This window comes from Lepisma saccharinum, chromosome 28 (genome assembly GCF_977018435.1).
Source record: "Lepisma saccharinum chromosome 28, izLepSacc3.1, whole genome shotgun sequence".
NCBI lineage: Eukaryota > Metazoa > Arthropoda > Insecta > Zygentoma > Lepismatidae > Lepisma > Lepisma saccharinum.
Window position 1 is genome coordinate 25,583,619 of NC_139256.1, and position 19,665 is coordinate 25,603,283.

General features: G+C 39.9%; 1 protein-coding gene across 1 annotated transcript; it reads right to left on the reverse strand.

The window, feature by feature from the left end:
• Positions 1 to 566: 566 nt before the first annotated feature.
• Positions 567 to 16,637, reverse strand: LOC145980812 (uncharacterized). The gene is made up of 3 exons (XM_083113904.1): positions 16,498 to 16,637; positions 15,297 to 15,474; positions 567 to 929 (listed from the first exon to the last, which is right to left on the reverse strand). Exons 1-3 carry the CDS (start codon positions 16,585 to 16,587, stop codon positions 721 to 723), a joined length of 477 nt encoding a protein of 158 aa, XP_082970030.1. The 5' UTR covers positions 16,588 to 16,637; the 3' UTR covers positions 567 to 720.
• Between the last annotated feature and the right edge of the window lie 3,028 nt (positions 16,638 to 19,665).

Below are 19,665 nucleotides of genomic sequence, written 5' to 3' on the forward strand. Positions count from 1 at the left end.
TGCACTAACGTTCTGCATTTCTTCATACCCAGGTTTCTGGAAAACACAGACAAGACATTCATTTTAACCACATTTGTAACTTTCCTTTCACTATGATTAATTCTTCGACGCTCTTATTCACAATTTAAAACGTTCAGAAGGAGAAAAATGTATGCTCTGAAGATTTTTGACTGCTGTCGTGATGCATGAAAAAGTATGTTGAATGTATTATAAATTAGGTCATTCCTTACACTTTCCTCAATGACGAAAGATTTTATTTAGCAGGTGCATTGTATACTGTCAAGATTTGAAATACACAAAAAAAAAAAGAATATGAACGGAAAAACTTTGGTATTTAACATAGCATGAATATGGAATATATGTCTAAAAAATGTTTCAAATTGTGGAAATTATGTTTAAAAATAATTAATATATGAAAAATATGTGCCAAGAGCTAATATATAAAAAATTTGGGGAAAATAAAAATATAATTTTTGGAGCTTACACACAAAGATAAGGAATTTTAATATAATATGAAGATACGTATTTACATGTAAATGTGTTCCAAAATCATAAGTATACTGCACATAATTTTGAATAATAGTTTTCCTAATTCTAAGTAGTCCATATTTAGTTTAGCTGACGAGTTTTAACACATAGTAAAAAGTACGGCATTGAATAATAAATTATTCAAACACACACACTATAACGTAACCCGCTAACAAGTATCTCAGTTAATTTTTACACGTTGTTCTCAGTGCAATTCCTAATTAATGAAGCTCCAATCTCATTAAGGAAATTTATCACGTCAGTCGCATCAAAGTCTTCTTCTGGCGTCTCTTCTTTGCCGGCTACATATGTGTGAACATGGCCTCCGCCTTCAGGCGCACATAGCATGAGGATCAAATAGTGCCCAGGAACAAACTCCGCTATTCCAGCATTGAAAGCTCCTATGAGAAAAGGGAGAAATTGAAACTCTAATATTTATTATTTGTTAAAAATACAACTGGGATATTCCATTGTCACGTATGGGACACATTTTTAACACTTAAATAACTATTCTAATAAAAGTTAAGCAACATTTCCAATACAGTTTCTGTGCATTGATTATGAAACTACACTCTTGATTAAACATTTATGTATTTACATATTTATTAAACAAATGATGCCACAGAACATTCTTCCATTGAGGCATACATACATTTTGTGAATTACATATATTTGTGCATAATATAATGTGATGGACTTTTCCCAGCGTCCACCCCAAGGTTTATTTTTTTTTTCTTATTTTCGAAAGTTAGCGTGGGTCGTGGGAACTCTCATGGACGTCACCCCTATTTTTGACCACCTCCTTCGCACAGCATGGTGCTGTCACAGTTACGTGAATTTACCACCATGCGACTTTCACGGCCGAGGGACAGAATGCAGCAGCCAGTCTAGAAAGCTGAAAAAAAAATGTAACAATAGAGCTAGGTCTCCCCAACAAAATGCGCGTCTGGACGTCAGTGTTGCCAGGCATATCAAAATTTCACCGGCATAAGTATGTAAAGGTATCACTTTGTCTTTTCCTCTTTCAACTTTCTAAATCTAGTGATTTTCTTCCATGCTAGATGGCTCCACACCCTCCATTCTAGGGGGGGTCTCTTCCGATTCGAGTCGCACCATATTTTCAGACATTCTCACGTCAAGCCTTTTCTCCGTCCATCTGTGCGACCATATATTTGTCTCTCGAATATTTACAAGCCTGTCACCATTTCGAAAGCATCCCTTGCGTGTAAATTTCAGAATTAAGCTCAAAGGAGAACTATTTACCTTCATAAATTTCGAACCTAGGCATGTTTCTGTCCACTTTAGTAAAAGGGTGAATTATATATAACGCTGTAAACTTGCGAGGTCACACACCCTCCATGTTCATTGTCAGTAGTGCATAATGGAGAAGAAAGTGCAAGCTCCTGATTGGTCAGGGGAGCACAATAGTGCAAAATAGTGTTTCCAGGAGTGTGGAGAGTCCTGGGACAGACAGTCTAAGTTTTAACGGTGAAGAAGTAAGGAGGCGAAGTGGTCGCTCTCGAAAAGTTCTTTGATTCTTTGCCTTGTACGCATACGAGAGCAGTGCGGATCTGCTGACGCTCGGGCGTGTGAACGTGCAAGTGAAAAAAACAGCGCCAAGTACGAACTGTGTGCAGTGCTGATTTGTTGACGCTCGGATGCGTGAACGGGAAAGTGTTGAAGCATCGTCAAGTACGGCGATTCAAACGTTAAGATGCCTTCAGAACAGCTTATACAGTAATCAAGCGCTCTGAAATGGACTGAACCGGAGACGACCAAGGAACCCACCAGTGGTTGTAGCTGGTATACAGAAGGACCGCTATCATTTCATCTATTACCCCCCCCCCCCTTCCATATCTCTTCAAACGTGACATCAGGACCATATTAGAAGACTGGGCCCCAACGATGAACTCAGTGCGCGCTTATATATATATTTTTCTTTCTAATGTGCATCGGCAGACAAGGTAATGTGCAAACTGTAGTGTAGTACGCGTACTGCATGCATTATGTAATTGGCCAAATAATTTCAACTCTTTATTGCTAATTTAGTTTGTGACAGTGTGTGTAAATTTCATAAATATGTTTATAGGTCTTGATTCTTGGATCAGTTTTCTTTCATGCCTCAGTTAGCTAAAATAATATAAATTAAAATTATCAAAATAATAATGGTTGTGTTTGCATCTCGATTTACCTGCTTATGTTAAGTTTCACCTACATATGTGTGTGTTACAAGGAGCCAGTTGAGGTTGTATGCGTAGCTAGCCGTGGATTTAATTTTTGATTTGTCTTGTTTTGTTGCCCAACTGGTTCCCGGAGGCACTGTTGCCTCCATGATGTGGTGGCTCCCTATTTCTACCGGTAGGCAGTCATTACAGCGTGGCGCCCAACTAATGGGCAATATCTGTTAAATCAGCTAAGAAACCCTGTTTATTGAATTTGGATATCTGTCATATATTAGTAATTGTAATCATTGATTTTTTTTTTCAACTAATTATTTAAATTATCATGGAAGTAATATCAGCAATAAAAGGAAATCGAGATGCAAAGGCTTGAAACATGCCCGTAGAATATCTTTATGAAAACGGAAATTATTGCGCACGTGAGATTGGTTTTGAGATGGTGACAGGGCTAACCGCTAGCAGCGTTTTTCTCGTTTCTCTGTTATTTCTTTTCTCTTTCTGCCCATTAAGCTATGTTATCTGTTAGCGTCGATTGTTTTCTTTTGCATCATCCTTTGCATTTCATGCAGTAATTTTTCTACATCTTTTTTGATACGCCACTCTCCCCCCTCCCCCTCTCAAAGTGTTATATCTTGATATACTTGTGCCGTTCACTTTTTTTTTCTCTTGTTCTCTTTCACATATTGGCCTCCCATATTTAGTAGTAGTAGTGTTTGTTTTGTTGTTGCAATTGAGCGTTTTTGTCATAACCGACCATGAATTCGAGGTATAATTTTCGCGAGCATACTAGGCTGGCTAGCTTCATTGGTTCTGTTGAAGAGTCGGGCGATCGAGAAGGTGAAAGGCGAGAGCTCGCCGATCGAGGGGACGTCACTGAGACTCCAGAGATGCAGGGAAGAAGCGAAGCTAATGTGACAACCATCGCGGGTGAGTTGACAACGGTCGGCAACGCTCAGATGTTTGCGATGCTACAATCCATCATGGGGAAGCTGGATGTCCTTCAGACGGATATTCGAGACCTGGAAAGAAGACAGGATGAAAAAATGGACCGGAGATTCGAAGAACTTGAACGCAAGATGCAGAGGTCGAACGAGGATCTAAAACGAGAGATGCAGAGGGACCTCAAAAGGGTGAATACCGTGCTAGGGAAGGCGATCGATGAAGTGTCAGACAGAACCGAATCATTAGAGCAGCGGACGGAAACTGTTGAAGAGAGCCTGCATAATATCAGGGCTGAATTTGCGGAATCCATGGATCAGGTCCAGGAGACCCGGATGCAAGAAATATCCGAGAACTTGCGAGACACCCTGTCTCAACATCTTGAAGCCAAAATCGAACGAAGAGATAGCAGAGTGCGGGAGACCATCAATGAGGAGATTCAAGCTCTCAGAGCGCAGATCTCAAGCACAGCCTCGTCAGAGACACGCAGAGTCGATACGCTGGAAAGCAACGGCGACCGACGCGACAACCCTTCCCCCGCTTCAGTGTGTGGTGCTGGGATAGCAGCGGCAAATGTGTATCTGCAGAGGGACCTGTTGCTACCCAAGTTCGACGCCAAAAATCAGGATGAATTAAAAGCTTGCACCTACATCCAAGAGATGGAAACTTATATGGATCTCGCGCAGATTCCGGAGAACCAGAAGATCAAGGTCGTCGGGTTGTCCCTTCGAGGAAGTGCGCTTGCGTGGTTCAACATCGATAAGCGCAATTTCACGGATTTTCAGGTTTATAAAGACCGTTTTATGGCACAGTTTTTGGGTGAAGAGAAACTCATAAAAATGAAGGCCGAACTTTACACAAGCAGGTACGCGCCGGGAGACGGGAAGACCCTTGCAGAATATTTCATGGACCTGATGCAGCGAAATGCGGTGTTGCCGGATCCTCTCTCTGAACAAACATTGGTGCAAGTGGCTCTGAAGCAGTACCCAGCATATGTTAGGAGAGCAGTTATAGGACTCAAAATTACAACATGTAACGAGCTACTTAACGTGCTTAGGGAGGTGCAAGAAACATCTTACACGCCGACGCAAAACTTGGCTTCTGTGCAGAATCGCAACCGCAGGCAAGTAAATACTTTTGAGACTCGCGGTCGGTCCTCTCGCGCCGGTGCAAGCAGCAGGGGATTCAGATCGGATGACAACCCTTCGCGGTCACTCAGGTTCGACCCTCAACCACATGGCCGACAGCCACCTCGAGGCAACGCCCCCCGTCGGGACAGAGGCGACAGACGGCAACAAGGTTATAATGACTCTTACAATAATGGACCGACCAGGGATGATGCGGAAGAAAGGCAACAAATGAACGTCAATTCTATAATGGAAGCAAGGCAAGACGACGTGGATCGAAGGCGAAGCAGCGATTGACAGCCAGAACGGGAAAGGGGAGAAAGGAGTGAAAGTATGACGTCATCTCCCCGGCCCCGGGAAAACGACATAAGCAACGAAAACAGGAATTTTGATTACCAAGGTGACTACAGTGACGAAGGAGAGTGTGAAACACATGTGAAGAGTTTCGTGGAAGAAAGTGCACACGTAAATACGTTATTTGATAAGGTGTTTGATGAAAATAATCAACATGCTCTTAACAAGCCCCGCCCTCTGCCCCTTGTAAATGTCCTCGTAGAGAGAAAAATGTGTGAAGCGCTATTAGATTCCGGGGCCAGCCACAGCTGCCTGAGCGAGGAGATATGGCTATCCCTATTGGAGGAAAACGCCAACCTGCCACAATTAAGCGTTGGGTGCTTGAAAATCATTTCAGCGTTCGGTTCCAGGGCCTCAAAGATTGTCACGCAGACTTATCTGCCTGTATCGTTTGGAGGTGTGACGGTCGACGTCAATTTTCTTGTTGTTAGGAACCTGGTTAAACCTGTAATTTTGGGGAACGACTTTTTAGAGGACAACCACGCCCACCTGGACTTCCACAAGAAGACGATGAGATTGAGATGCAGCGGCCTGTACACAGAAATAAAATTTGTCTCCGCCGAGTGCGAAAGTATTGAACAAGAAGCGAACCACATTACTGTTGGCTACGAGTGCGAAGGGCCCATCTGTAGGTGCGATGGTGACGCAATGGCACCGCTCCTTCCAGTGAAACAATTGGAACCATGTGGAGAGGGATGTCGCGAGCCGGAATGCAGTTTTCGCATCCAGGTAGCAAATCCGTTTGTTGTGACGGGGGACAGCTGTCAACCAACCCCCCCCGGCTACGATGGTCGCAGCGGCACAAGTTGTAGAAGCCAAAGAAAATAATCGCAGTGTTGCCAGAGCCTATGCATACAGAGAGGAGGTAAGAACACAGATTAGGCAATGGCTGGACTGGGGCATAATAAAACAGCAAACTACTGCGTACGTGAGCCCGCTTGTGTGTGTCAGGAAAAAAGACTCACAGCGAAGTATACGTCCGTGTCTCGACGCGCGACTTTTAAATTTGCGTATAAGATCAGAGCACGATCAGCCACCTCCAGTGCTAGAAGTACTACAGAAATTCGAGGGCAAGAAGTATATTACATGCGCTGACCTCACGAGTTTCTTTCTTCAAATAAAATTAAGAGAAAGTGATCAGAAGTATGTGGGATTCGTTTTTGACGGCATCTCATATACTTTCACCAGAGTGAGCTTCGGCTTAAAGACAGCCATGTCGAGTGCGGTGAGAGTACTCAGATACGTGATGGGACATGAAATGGACGATTTTCTGTCGTGGTATGTCGACGACTTGCAAATTGCAAGCAACGACTTCGATCAGCACCTGGAACACCTGCGCGCCGTTTTTATTAAACTTAGACATGCTGGCCTAACACTAAAGTTAAAGAAGTGTAAATTCGCACGGCAAGAAGTATCCATTCTCGGATGCAAAGTCACTCCGCAGGGGATAAAAATGGACGCCGAAAAGTTGGCACCAATTCACAATTTTCCCAGGCCGAAGAACGTCAAACAGCTTCGCTCGTTTCTGGGTCACCTTAACTATTACAGAATATTGCATGTGAAGCACGCCGAGCTTATCTCGCCGCTGTTAGAATTGTTGAAGAAGGGAACCTCGTTCAAATGGCTACAAAGGCACGAAGAAGCGTTCACGAAGATCAAAGAGACGTTTGGAGAAGAGGTAATGTTGCACCACCCTGATCCAGAAAGTACATTTTATCTGGAAACAGACGCGAGTGACAAAGCTATCTGTGCGATACTGTACCAGCTTAAAGAAGGTGACGTACGAGTTATAACGTGCCACAGTAGAGTGTTAAGCGACTGTGAGAAGATGTACAGCATCACGGAGAAGGAGTTCACCGCCATCTTATACGGCATACAAAAGAATTTGGTGTACCTGAATGGAGCGCGGTTTGTGATTCGCACAGACCACAAAGCACTGAAATTTCTCTTTACGTGCCGCCTCACGAATCCGAAGATAGCCAGGTGGTTACTGCTACTTCAGTCATTTGACTTTACTATTGAATACATAAAGGGCAACACTAATCTCGCAGATCATCTATCTCGGTATCCTAGTAATGGAAAGATAGAGGAAAGCGGTGGCACAAAGGAACCGTGTGAGGTCATAGCGGCCATACATTTCAGGCCTCCAGAGGATCTGAAAAGGAGGATGCAGGACCTTCCGAAGCTGCAACGAGAAGACGAAGTGCTAGGGCCAATAGTTCGATCCCTAGAGGGACACCAAGAAGAGGAGAGAGAAGAAAATTCTCGTTATGTGATAAAAGACAACATCTTGTGCAAAAAGGAAAACGGAGTGTTCAAGATTTGCATTCCGAAGTGCCTAACGGATGGCATAATGGATTTTTATCACAAGAGAGGCCACTACGGACAACAGAAAACTCACGTTGCAATCTCCGAATTCTTCACTTGGAAGAAGATGAGAGCAAGCATCAAGAAGCACGTGAATGCATGTGATCTCTGCCTGCGAACGAAATATTCTAACCAGGAGATGAAAGGACCGATGCACCCAGTGCTGGCAAATAACGTTGGCGAAATTATATCAGCTGATCTATACGGTCCACTACCGAAGGCGAGATACGGTCTCCAGTACTGCCTGGTACTTCTGTGCGTCTTCTCCAAGTTTGTGATGGTTTATCCGTTGAAGAAAGCCACAACAAACGCAGTCCTAAATAAGATTGTGAATGACTTTTTAGTACTTTGTCCGAATGCAAAGACGTTCCTCACAGACAAAGGGACTCAGTTTACGGGGAAGAGATGGAAGCAGGAATTGAATGAGAGGGGAATCGAAGTGCGATTCATTAGTGCCAAGAACCCTAGAGCTAACCCTGTGGAGAGAACCATGAGGGAGATAGGGAGGCTTTTTCGCATTAGCTTAAAGGACAAACGTCGTGAGTGGCCGCAACACATTCCGGACATCACAAAGTGCATGAATCTGGCAGTGCACAGTTCGACGGGATACGCTCCCTACGAGCTATTTCTCAACAGAAACCCGGAGGAGGAAATAAGGAGAATATTCAATATCCCTCGACTAAACGACGATTCCAGTCGCGAGGTAAAGCTAATGAGAGCCAGGGAAAATCTAGAAAAAGCTGCGGCTGCTAGAAAGAAACAGCACGACAAAGGACACTTGACAACATTCAAAGAAGGAGACTATGTTCTAAAAAGGTCCTTTGCAACCTCAAATGTAGACAAAGGGATCTACAGAAAATTCGTGCATCTCTTTGAAGGCCCATTCGTGGTGGTGAAGGAAGTAGGGCCCAATGCATATCTCTTGTCCAACCCACGAAGCAACAAGGAGATTGGTGTTTACAACACCACCAACCTACGCCGGTACACTGCAACACTGGAATAGCACAGTGAGGCTGATGATGGAATTTAAATGTAATTTAGTGATTTTAGTGTTTCTCTATTGTATTATTAGTATTATTAGTATTATTATTATTGTCATTATTATTATTATTATCATCCATCATCATCATCATCATCATCATTAGTGTTTTTATAATTGTAATGTGCATCATGTTTAAAGTGTCAATTGGAAATAATAATGAAAAAATGGCATTCGCCAGCAATTGCTGAAAAGAAAAGGGAAGAGGATAAGAAGATTATAAATGTATATATTTTTTTCGGAATATTGGAAAAAGGAAGAAGTGTCAAGTATTTATGACTGTGCGGCGAACAAGAGGGGTCCTTTTGTAGTAAAGCTACCCGAACACTCCTCAAGCGCAAAGAAAACGGTTGACCAGCTGTAGGAAGGAAACCTTGCCTGAAGGTCGCCTGCGAATGAATGAATGACCACAGGTCCTTCGAGACCCTTCCAGGGACAGTTTGAAAGGAAAGAAAGTTGAAAGACCTCTTCCGGATTCAGAAGGGAATCTTTATTTTTTTATGTACTTTGTATTTGTGAATATTTAAACTTTTTGTACTTCTATTTTTATGGTTACATGTATAAATTTAGTTCTTTTCTGTATATTATATATTCATAAGGATATTATATCTTGTAAGTTCTCCCCAGTAAATGTTTTTGTATTTTTTTTCGGCGTACTGTGAGGGGGTGAACAGCCATATGCCCCAAATAATTTATTGTGTAGAATATTCAGATTATTCAGATTTTCATCGTGATTAATCCGAAGGGGGGGGTTCTGTGATGGACTTTTCCCAGCGTCCACCCCAAGGTTTATTTTTTTTTTCTTATTTTCGAAAGTTAGCGTGGGTCGTGGGAACTCTCATGGACGTCACCCCTATTTTTGACCACCTCCTTCGCACAGCATGGTGCTGTCACAGTTACGTGAATTTACCACCATGCGACTTTCACGGCCGAGGGACAGAATGCAGCAGCCAGTCTAGAAAGCTGAAAAAAAAATGTAACAATAGAGCTAGGTCTCCCCAACAAAATGCGCGTCTGGACGTCAGTGTTGCCAGGCATATCAAAATTTCACCGGCATAAGTATGTAAAGGTATCACTTTGTCTTTTCCTCTTTCAACTTTCTAAATCTAGTGATTTTCTTCCATGCTAGATGGCTCCACACCCTCCATTCTAGGGGGGGTCTCTTCCGATTCGAGTCGCACCATATTTTCAGACATTCTCACGTCAAGCCTTTTCTCCGTCCATCTGTGCGACCATATATTTGTCTCTCGAATATTTACAAGCCTGTCACCATTTCGAAAGCATCCCTTGCGTGTAAATTTCAGAATTAAGCTCAAAGGAGAACTATTTACCTTCATAAATTTCGAACCTAGGCATGTTTCTGTCCACTTTAGTAAAAGGGTGAATTATATATAACGCTGTAAACTTGCGAGGTCACACACCCTCCATGTTCATTGTCAGTAGTGCATAATGGAGAAGAAAGTGCAAGCTCCTGATTGGTCAGGGGAGCACAATAGTGCAAAATAGTGTTTCCAGGAGTGTGGAGAGTCCTGGGACAGACAGTCTAAGTTTTAACGGTGAAGAAGTAAGGAGGCGAAGTGGTCGCTCTCGAAAAGTTCTTTGATTCTTTGCCTTGTACGCATACGAGAGCAGTGCGGATCTGCTGACGCTCGGGCGTGTGAACGTGCAAGTGAAAAAAACAGCGCCAAGTACGAACTGTGTGCAGTGCTGATTTGTTGACGCTCGGATGCGTGAACGGGAAAGTGTTGAAGCATCGTCAAGTACGGCGATTCAAACGTTAAGATGCCTGCAGAACAGCTTATACAGTAATCAAGCGCTCTGAAATGGACTGAACCGGAGACGACCAAGGAACCCACCAGTGGTTGTAGCTGGTATACAGAAGGACCGCTATCATTTCATCTATTACCCCCCCCCTTCCATATCTCTTCAAACGTGACATTAGGACCATATTAGAAGACTGGGCCCCAACGATGAACTCAGTGCGCGCTTATATATATATTTTTCTTTCTAATGTGCATCGGCAGACAAGGTAATGTGCAAACTGTAGTGTAGTACGCGTACTGCATGCATTATGTAATTGGCCAAATAATTTCAACTCTTTATTGCTAATTTAGTTTGTGACAGTGTGTGTAAATTTCATAAATATGTTTATAGGTCTTGATTCTTGGATCAGTTTTCTTTCATGCCTCAGTTAGCTAAAATAATATAAATTAAAATTATCAAAATAATAATGGTTGTGTTTGCATCTCGATTTACCTGCTTATGTTAAGTTTCACCTACATATGTGTGTGTTACAAGGAGCCAGTTGAGGTTGTATGCGTAGCTAGCCGTGGATTTAATTTTTGATTTGTCTTGTTTTGTTGCCCAACTGGTTCCCGGAGGCACTGTTGCCTCCATGATGTGGTGGCTCCCTATTTCTACCGGTAGGCAGTCATTACAATAAACTGTTTCACTAATTTAAACAGACGAACCCCCTCACTCCTTTCTCCACTGGCCCAGTAAGGCTCTTTCGAATTATTGAAGTGACAGACTGTTTATATCAACGCTCGGAATCATTGGCTACCAATTCAATATAAGTTTTACCCATTTTCCACATCGGAGATATCCTTACATATAATCTGTCCCAGCTAACTGTCGAGCAGGGCCGCGCATATCGGCAGAGGAGGAGGAGGAAAATCGAGTGGTGAAAGCGCAGCGTTGCCAACCCTACGGTCCTGACCGTACGGTAAATGCACGGCTTGTCAAATTTTGCTCAAGCAGTTTTATCCCTAATATTTCCCTAAGAAATTCTTAAACCAATCGTACGGACCTGGAGACAAAAATACAATTCGTTTGCAATGTGCGTTCGGTATTAGCTATCCTTTTCAAAAGTTTGCAATGCTGCATTGGAAATCGGGTAACTCCCGTCGCCCATTACACAATCCCGTTTCTCTCACTGTTCATTGGTGGAGCCGTCTCGCGTCACTACTTGCGCAGAGACTTGTTCTCGTTCGCCTGGTCTACAGTTAGCTGGTACGGATAATAATTTGTTCGAGATTTTGGTACATGAAACAACCCGGGTTTCGGTCTGGTTCTCATTTGAGGTACACGATATTGTAATGCAGATACTAACCTCATACAGTCTATTTTGTTATTTACAATTTTATATAGCGTGCTCATCAAATTTACATTATACCTTTCTTCATTTTTTCGATGTTAAACTGCGATACAAGGTCAACGTACGGAGTGAATTTAGGGTACACTTTGCCTTCTTTGTACTTTATGTACCTCAAGAATTTGGACTGTATCATTTCTATTTCCCTCATATGTTTTTTGTCCAAAGGCTGCCTTGTGACAGATGAATATTCTACGAGTGAGCGTACTTGGGAGACATGCAAAGTTATTAATATTGATGTACTTTTCAGATCTTCCCCACAACGTTTTATGAATCCTAATTTCTTATACGCTTGGTTAACGATATGATGCATATGCTCTTTAAAACATAGATTAGCGTCATATGTGACACCAAGATCGGCGAATTTAGTGACCTAGTTATTCGTTTTCCTCTCATCTGATACTGGATGTTTCTTATTGTTTGAGCGTTTGTTATAGACATTTATTAAGATTAAGTGAAAGTCTATTTATATTATCTCCATTGTAGTAATCTATTTACGTCTGCCTGCAAGTCAAGGCTCTCTTCGTCAGAGCAAATTGTTCTAAATATAACGACTCTTAGAATCTTCTCCAACGGGTGGGACAGATACAACACTTTCTCTTTGCTCAATAAGAATTTTATTTCAATTTCTGAATATTGCCAAATGATGAAAAATAAATTATTTCAGACAAAGAGAGAAGGTAATTGACTTTTGAATATTCTAGTGGGAGTTGAAGGGGAAATGTAACATTTAAAGGAGAAATTAATTGCTATTTTGGTGTCATGCTGGAACACAATAGAAAACACAAGAAACAGTACACAAAATATCTTCCACTATTATTAACAAATATTAACTGAATTACGTATAATACTTGAATTTTTTTCCAAATGATATTTTTAGATTGTTGGCTCACATGATAGAATAGAATTACACAGTGGCGGCGATTTGGTCCCAAAACCGGGGGGGGGGGGCAAGGTGTCAAAACTTGGGGGGGGCAAAGACAGTACATTTCCCTTCGTAGATAAGATTTAGCATAGTGCGGGGCCAAAAGTGGCGAAAACTGAGGGGCAACTGCCCCCGCTCCCCCCTCTAATCGCCGTCATTGGAAATACATCATTACCAACGGCACCCGCATGATTTTTTTCTCAGGTGAGGGCAGGGTGATAGAGACTTTTATTTTTATTATTATTATTATTATTATTATTATTATTACTGCTTTTAATGTTAATACTACTACTAATGTTTTTTTTAAAAAATAACATACATTAATTTCCATATTCTGTATATCTATATGCAATTGCATAACTGTATATCGACAAAAGCTGTTTTTTATTGTTAGATCAGTGTAAAATAGACTGTAAGCTTAAATGTAACCCTACCTCAAATAATAATAATAATACTGGTTGCTGTAATTTACGGCCTGTAAGACACACAAAACAATAATTTTTGTTATAAAATATCGCTACAATTTCACCATTCGAATTACATTAACTCTTTCCAGAAATCTCAATGGGGCAAGTGCCTCCCTGGTCCCTCCCTGCGGGTACCCTTGAACATTTAATATTAAAAATTGAGATTCAAGCCCACTTTGTCATGATATGCCTCAAACCTAAAGTTGGCTTTTAAAGTATAATATTGCTGTGCTTGTCGTTATGTGGCAGGAATAGAACTTTAAAGTCGTATTTCAGCTTCACTGTTACATTGTTGTTATATAAGATAAATAGAACTCTAAAATATTGCTTTTAGTAATATTTCTGCATTATTATTGTTTCTATATCTGACGACCACCAGTCACCTTCAAAGAGTTGAATCAGTTCAAAAACATTTTTTTTATCAGGTTATTATGCACAAAGTTTAAAAAAAAATTACTATGAGCAACATTACTCTGAATGGTTAACACAGTTGAATATGTTGACCTTAGAAGAAAGAAGAAAAATGAAAAGTATACATTTTGTACAGAAGATCTTAACTTTCCAAATAGATATAGCTTATAAAATTCCCAGATATTACCATAGGTATATCTCAATTCTTACATATCTAAATAAGACCAGAGGTTTAGTAGCCGAACTTGTGGAAACCTACAATTTTTATTTATGATGATGTAGTCTATAAGATTGTAGGATCCACTGTATTATTTTTTTATGTATTCATTTCTGTAATTTTGTATGACCAATTTTGACATAGTGATGTACCTGGTTGTCAAATCGTGTTCATCACTTACATAAATATTATTATTATTGAAAGAATTGTAACTGTAAAGTTATCTTTTGGGTTTGATTTTGAAATATAAGAAGAAAATAATTCTAAATTTGTCTTCAAATTTCATTGTTTCAATGCCTGTTTCCACTATGATCAGAATGGAATTATACATTTTATAACCGATGTACCAATTGCCACTACCATCGGTCTTTCTACGCATTTCACCCCAAGATTTCATTTTTCTGCTCTCTGAGAAAAGGACAGCTGTCTCAAGAAACCAGCATTCTTTCCCATGAAGCCCTGCATATATCACCGCTCCTACTTCGATATACAGAAGCCAGTGTGTCCCGCAATAAACTCTCATATCCATCCAGTCCATATTCGGCTCACGTCACAATCAATTAGAGTTCAGAGTGATGGTTGAAATTTAGAGATGCAGCTAATCACGAACTTCAGGCATTTTAAAATTTAAAACCCCCGACGAAGACTCTCACCCTCGTCCTGAACAAGGACCCTCTGTTCTCAAGGGAGTTTGCAGCTAGTCAGGTTCCGAATGGAAACAATCGTCCTACACATGACAGTCTCGAAGAGATGGACATATTTCCTACGAGCGCGCCCGTAGGCAAACTTGGTACTTTTACTTCTTTTACATAACTGAACATCTATGCTAATAATGTTAAACCTAGTTCGAACCAGTAAACAAACACCTTATTTTTTATTTCTAATATAATTTTTGTTTGAGTTTCATTGATGCAACCCTTTTCTTTGCTATAATCTGTATTCGTGAAGGATTGTCATTGTGCCCTCACATCCCGCCTAATCTCCAGAAACTTCGCAACCGTTACTCATCCCCCCATATACTGACGAAGTACAGCATTGTTCCACATCAGAAAAGGCGGACACATAGAGCATTTGTGATGTGTGTATAAAAAACTTGGAGAGTCTTTCGTTGTGTTGGCAACAGAATTACCACTGTTAATTGTGTCGTTTATCTGTAGTAATTTTTCAAAATGTTTCACAGACTTTTGAATCGCCCTGTATATTTTGAGAACATAAATACATGTATTTTCTGTAATTTGTGGTGGATGAAATGCCTAACTGCCAGACGGAACGGAGAATATGATCCCACTTCAAACTGTAGTTGCAGTCCAGATTAGCCTATATGTGGATAAAGTGGACTCAAAAACAACAATTCAGTTATGCAAGTATACGTCTATGTCTTTAAAATGATCAATTGCCTTGCCTCCGTATTTATACAGGTTCATTTCATCACAGTGGTCTGTGTCCAATCGCAACCATGGTTAAATAGCACTTATGTGAGATGTGTGTTTACAATATCTGAGTTCATGTTCTCCTGAAACGCATTTGGTCAAATGGGAAAGAATAGGTGTTCATAAGGAGGCAGTATCAAAATACTCATTTTTCTCACCATTCAGATCCAATCCACACAGTAATTCATTGCTTTCAAGTTGAGTACACGTCGTTTCCTCTTCTCTACCATTTGCTGCAACACGTAGTGTCACAGCCGATGAATTTATTCTAGTGAAAGCCACGACGAAACACAGGGAAAACTCGGTACTTATCCATACATTCCATTCACCTTCAAGCTGTTAAGAATATAGTAAACTCAAATCAATCAAAATTTTTGAGGAAATGCGGGTATTATGGTACGGTATTGTAATAAGGATCAGTGTCTCAATAGTGCTGCAGTCTGGCGGAAACTTCTGGAACTAGTACACAAATTGGTACTGGCTGAGAAGAAAGATTTTGTGTTCCTGTCTTCGGGAACGTGCTAGTAAACTTTTAATAACATATTTGATTATGCCTTGTGTTCTTCTTTGACAAAATTGTGGATAAATTTTATTAATGCAACAATTATGCACCACTTGTTTTGCTTACCACCTTAAGTGACTGCTGTTATATCCGAATACGGTATGCAAGACGCCTAATTCTATTGCATAACATATTGAGAAGCCTTCTGATGTCTACCATATGTGCAATAATAAACTAGAGAGACAGTATTGTCTACCAATATAATATTATTATATTTCGTAGAGAATTTGACCCACCACATGCGTTTCAGTATATCAATACGTATTATGAAAATCTCTGATATTTTTCATATTTTGCCTCCCTACATCACAATTAAACGTGATTTGTGCTGACGAAAAAACAACAAATTTCTTTTTCAATATTACATTAAAACTTAGGTAAACGTGCATTAATATACGAATTGGGAAAGATAATGATCAACTGACCATAATGTTTTGCACTTCAGAATTAACATAATTAAGTAGTTTTTTCTAATTCAATAATGTTGAGTGATATGGCTATTCCTTTGACAAGTTATACTAAATACTTCCCAATGGCAGGAAATATATACAAGACGTTAAGTTTTTCTTCAAGACTCATCTATAGTTACTCATTATATATTCATATCATGAGAATTCATGAATATATTTTATAAATTAGAGGGCACCATCTAGTAAAAATAACTGAAATATTGGAATTTTTAACAAAATGCCACAGTTCGTCAATTTGTTTTTCGTTTTATTCTACTAGGGAACAACCAATCTGTGTTCAGCAATAAATTCTAGCATGCAAATAGGAACACTATGAATTGTACAAACCTGATCCAGGTCAATTTGCCGAGCAAGAGATCTTATTAATGGACATTTCTTGAATTCTTCTTGAGTTATACGTTCTGCCAATTCTCTCATCGTGGATAATTTAGCACTTCTTTCTTCCTTACTCAAACGATCAGATAGTGTTTCTCTAGCCCAAGAATTCTGTGCACGTTTATCAAAACTCGATGCCTGCTGGTTTGCCTTATTTGTGGATTGTAATGACATAGTCTCTTTGACAAAAACCAACAGTAGGACAAGGGAAAGGAACAAAACAAATAATTGCATGTTGGTCCAGTTTTTAAGCGTGAGCTTGCAGGAACAATAACTGAATTTGTCTTATTTTCCTCAAGCAATGTATTATAAGGACATCCCAGGAAGCAATTTTTCTAATCTTGTTTGCACTTCCTGCCATATTTGTGAAAAAGGAAACATTAATTAATATGTTAAGTAGACCAACATGTGTTTGTGCTAATTAGGCTTAGATACGCATTGTTTTATGTGGGCGAGTCGATTCGTGTGTGTTCGCAAAATTTCGGGCGAATTAGTTTGCAAAAAACGTTGGATGCATTTGATTTGCAATCATGAAGATATGAGAATAAACGAAAATGACGGCTGTGATAATTCAGTACTTGAGAGGGATGACCAGGATATCCTATTCTCTGTCACTCTCTAATTTCCTCAATTTCTTCTCATTCTTACGTCAACTGTCTCTTTCCCTTCGTCATTTTCCCACTACTTCACTTTCTTCCCACTGTCTCTTACAGTGTCTTCCTCTCTTTTTCTCACAACGTATTTTACTGATTCTTGCCTGTCTTTCTCATTTTCCAATTTTCGTCATTTCTTCTCTCAGTCTCCCTTTCCCTTTCTAAGTCTATTTTCTCTATATCTTCACACACTTCCATTTATTATCTCTTTCTCTTCTCGGTCATGCTTTAATTTTTTCTTTCCTACTTCTCACACACTCTATCTCTCTTCCTCTTTTTCATTTTTCCACTATGTTTCTTTCACACTCTCTCTTTCCATGACATTGATCCTCTCATATTCTCTATTTCTTCACACACTCTTCCTCTCTTTCTGTCATAGTCCATTCCCCATCCCCCACTATTATCTTTTCCACCCATTTTCTCTCTTTAGTCTCACACTCCCTTACTGACTCTATCCTTACATTTTATTTCCTGTCACACTATTTCTCTTTTTCTTCTTTTACATTCTCCCAATTCAGCCTTTCTTTTCACTCTGTCTTTCCCTTCTTTTCATTCTCCAATTCTACTTCTGTCTTCCCTTTGTTTCTCTTCCATCAATTTCTTTATTTTCACACTATCTCTCTTTCCTTTGTTCTTCATTCTCCAATTTTCTTTCTTTCTTTTCACATTATTTCCCTTTTTTCATTCTATCATACTCTTCCTGCTTTCTCACACTTACTGCCTACTTCTCTCTTTCCTTTCGCGTCCAGTCTCCCATTTCTTTTTTAGAACTGTTTCTGTTTCCCTTCCTTTCTATCATTTTCCCTTTCTTCTCAAATTGTCTGCTAGTTCTACTATTGCCTCTCCCCACCCCTATTTTCTCTCTCACAAGTCTCTCTTATTCTATTTCTTTCTTCATATTCACTTCGTATATATCTCTCTCTCCCTATCTATGTATTATCATTTGCCACATTGAAAACACGAACCCATGTACGTAAAATAAACTTTAAAATTCAATTCAAACCCTACCATCACACTGACGTATTTTCTCATGAAAATTGATCACAATGTTGGCAGAACGCCTGTAACACCTATACCTAAAAAATCCAACCCCACAGAAATAAAAGATCTACGACCTATTAGCATTCTATCCACAATGTCCAAAATACTTGAAAAAGTAATTTATGAACAAATACTTTCACATATTCAAGGTTTCCTACCACACTTTCAATCTGGTTTCAGAAAAATGCATAGTACTTGCACTGCGCTGATAGATATCGTAGACAATGTAAGTACAGAAATAGATGAAAATGAAGTTACACTTTTAGTCTTGTTGGACTATTCAAGAGCGTTCGACTCGATCAACCATGAATTGTTATTGGCCAAACTGTATCACTATGGCGTTACCGGAAACGCGTTAAATTGGTTTCGATCATATCTCGGCAACAGGAAGCAACGTGTGAAATATCGGGAACCGGAAGTCACATACTCTAAATGGTTAGTTGTTCAACAAGGCGTCCCTCAAGGAAGTATATTGGGTCCACTACTATACATGATTTACGTAGCTGATTTCGACCGCGCTGTCCAATTTTGCCACTAGCATCAGTATGCTGACGATTCGCAAATCTATATTCAGTGTAATACAGAAAACTACGATAATGCGATGACCAAACTTCAATTCGACCTTGATGCTATAACAAATTGGTCACGGAGAAACTCTCTTCAATTAAATCCATCAAAATCTTGCTTCATGACCATAGGAACTCATGGTACCCTTAAGAAACTTCACAAAAACGCACCTTCTCCTCCAACTCTTGGCAGTATACCGCTATGCGAAGTGGATACAAGCAAAAACTTGGGGATTGTGTTCGATAGACACTTAAATTGGGAGCCACAAGTCGAATTTATTGTGAAAACTGTATGGGGAAACTTAAATCTTTGTATCATTTAAAACATACTCTGGACGCTAATGTTAAAGATCGTCTTATGCAAGCACTCGTTCTATCCACATTAGACTATTGCGCTCCAGTGTACAATAATATATCCCAGGGCCTAAACTATAAACTTCAAAAAATTGAGAATTGTTGTATACGTTTCATATTTAACCTAAACAGAAAGGAACATGTATCCCCCTATTTAAAGAAACTTTCTTGGCTAAACATTAACAATAGAAGAAAATACTTAACACTCACCTTGATGCACAAAATACTTAAGAGTGGCTCCCCAAAATACTTATCCGATAAGATCTGTTCTCGTAGAACATCAGCCGAACATAATATCTGCAAGAAGCACAACCTAAAAATCCCCAAACATAAAACCGCCACATATAACAAGTCCTTCATTGTTACAGGGATCAGGGAATGGAACAAACTGCCTGCACCATTGACTCACATTATTTGCCATCAAAGTTTTAAGAAAAATCTGAAGAACTTACTATTGTCCAACAACTTCATTAACCTTCATATGTTAACAATTGCACCTGCACTTA

Bases quoted from the DNA above. Each gene is read 5' to 3' on its own strand.
- LOC145980812 (XM_083113904.1), bottom strand. From the start codon at position 16,587: ATGAGAGAATTGGCAGAACGTATAACTCAAGAAGAATTCAAGAAATGT. The intron at 15,475-16,497 runs GTTTGTACAATT...TATTCTTAACAG, and splicing joins GGCAAATTGACCTGGATCAG to CTTGAAGGTGAATGGAATGT. The intron at 930-15,296 runs GTGAGAAAAATG...CTTTTCTCATAG, and splicing joins GTGTGGATTGGATCTGAATG to GAGCTTTCAATGCTGGAATA.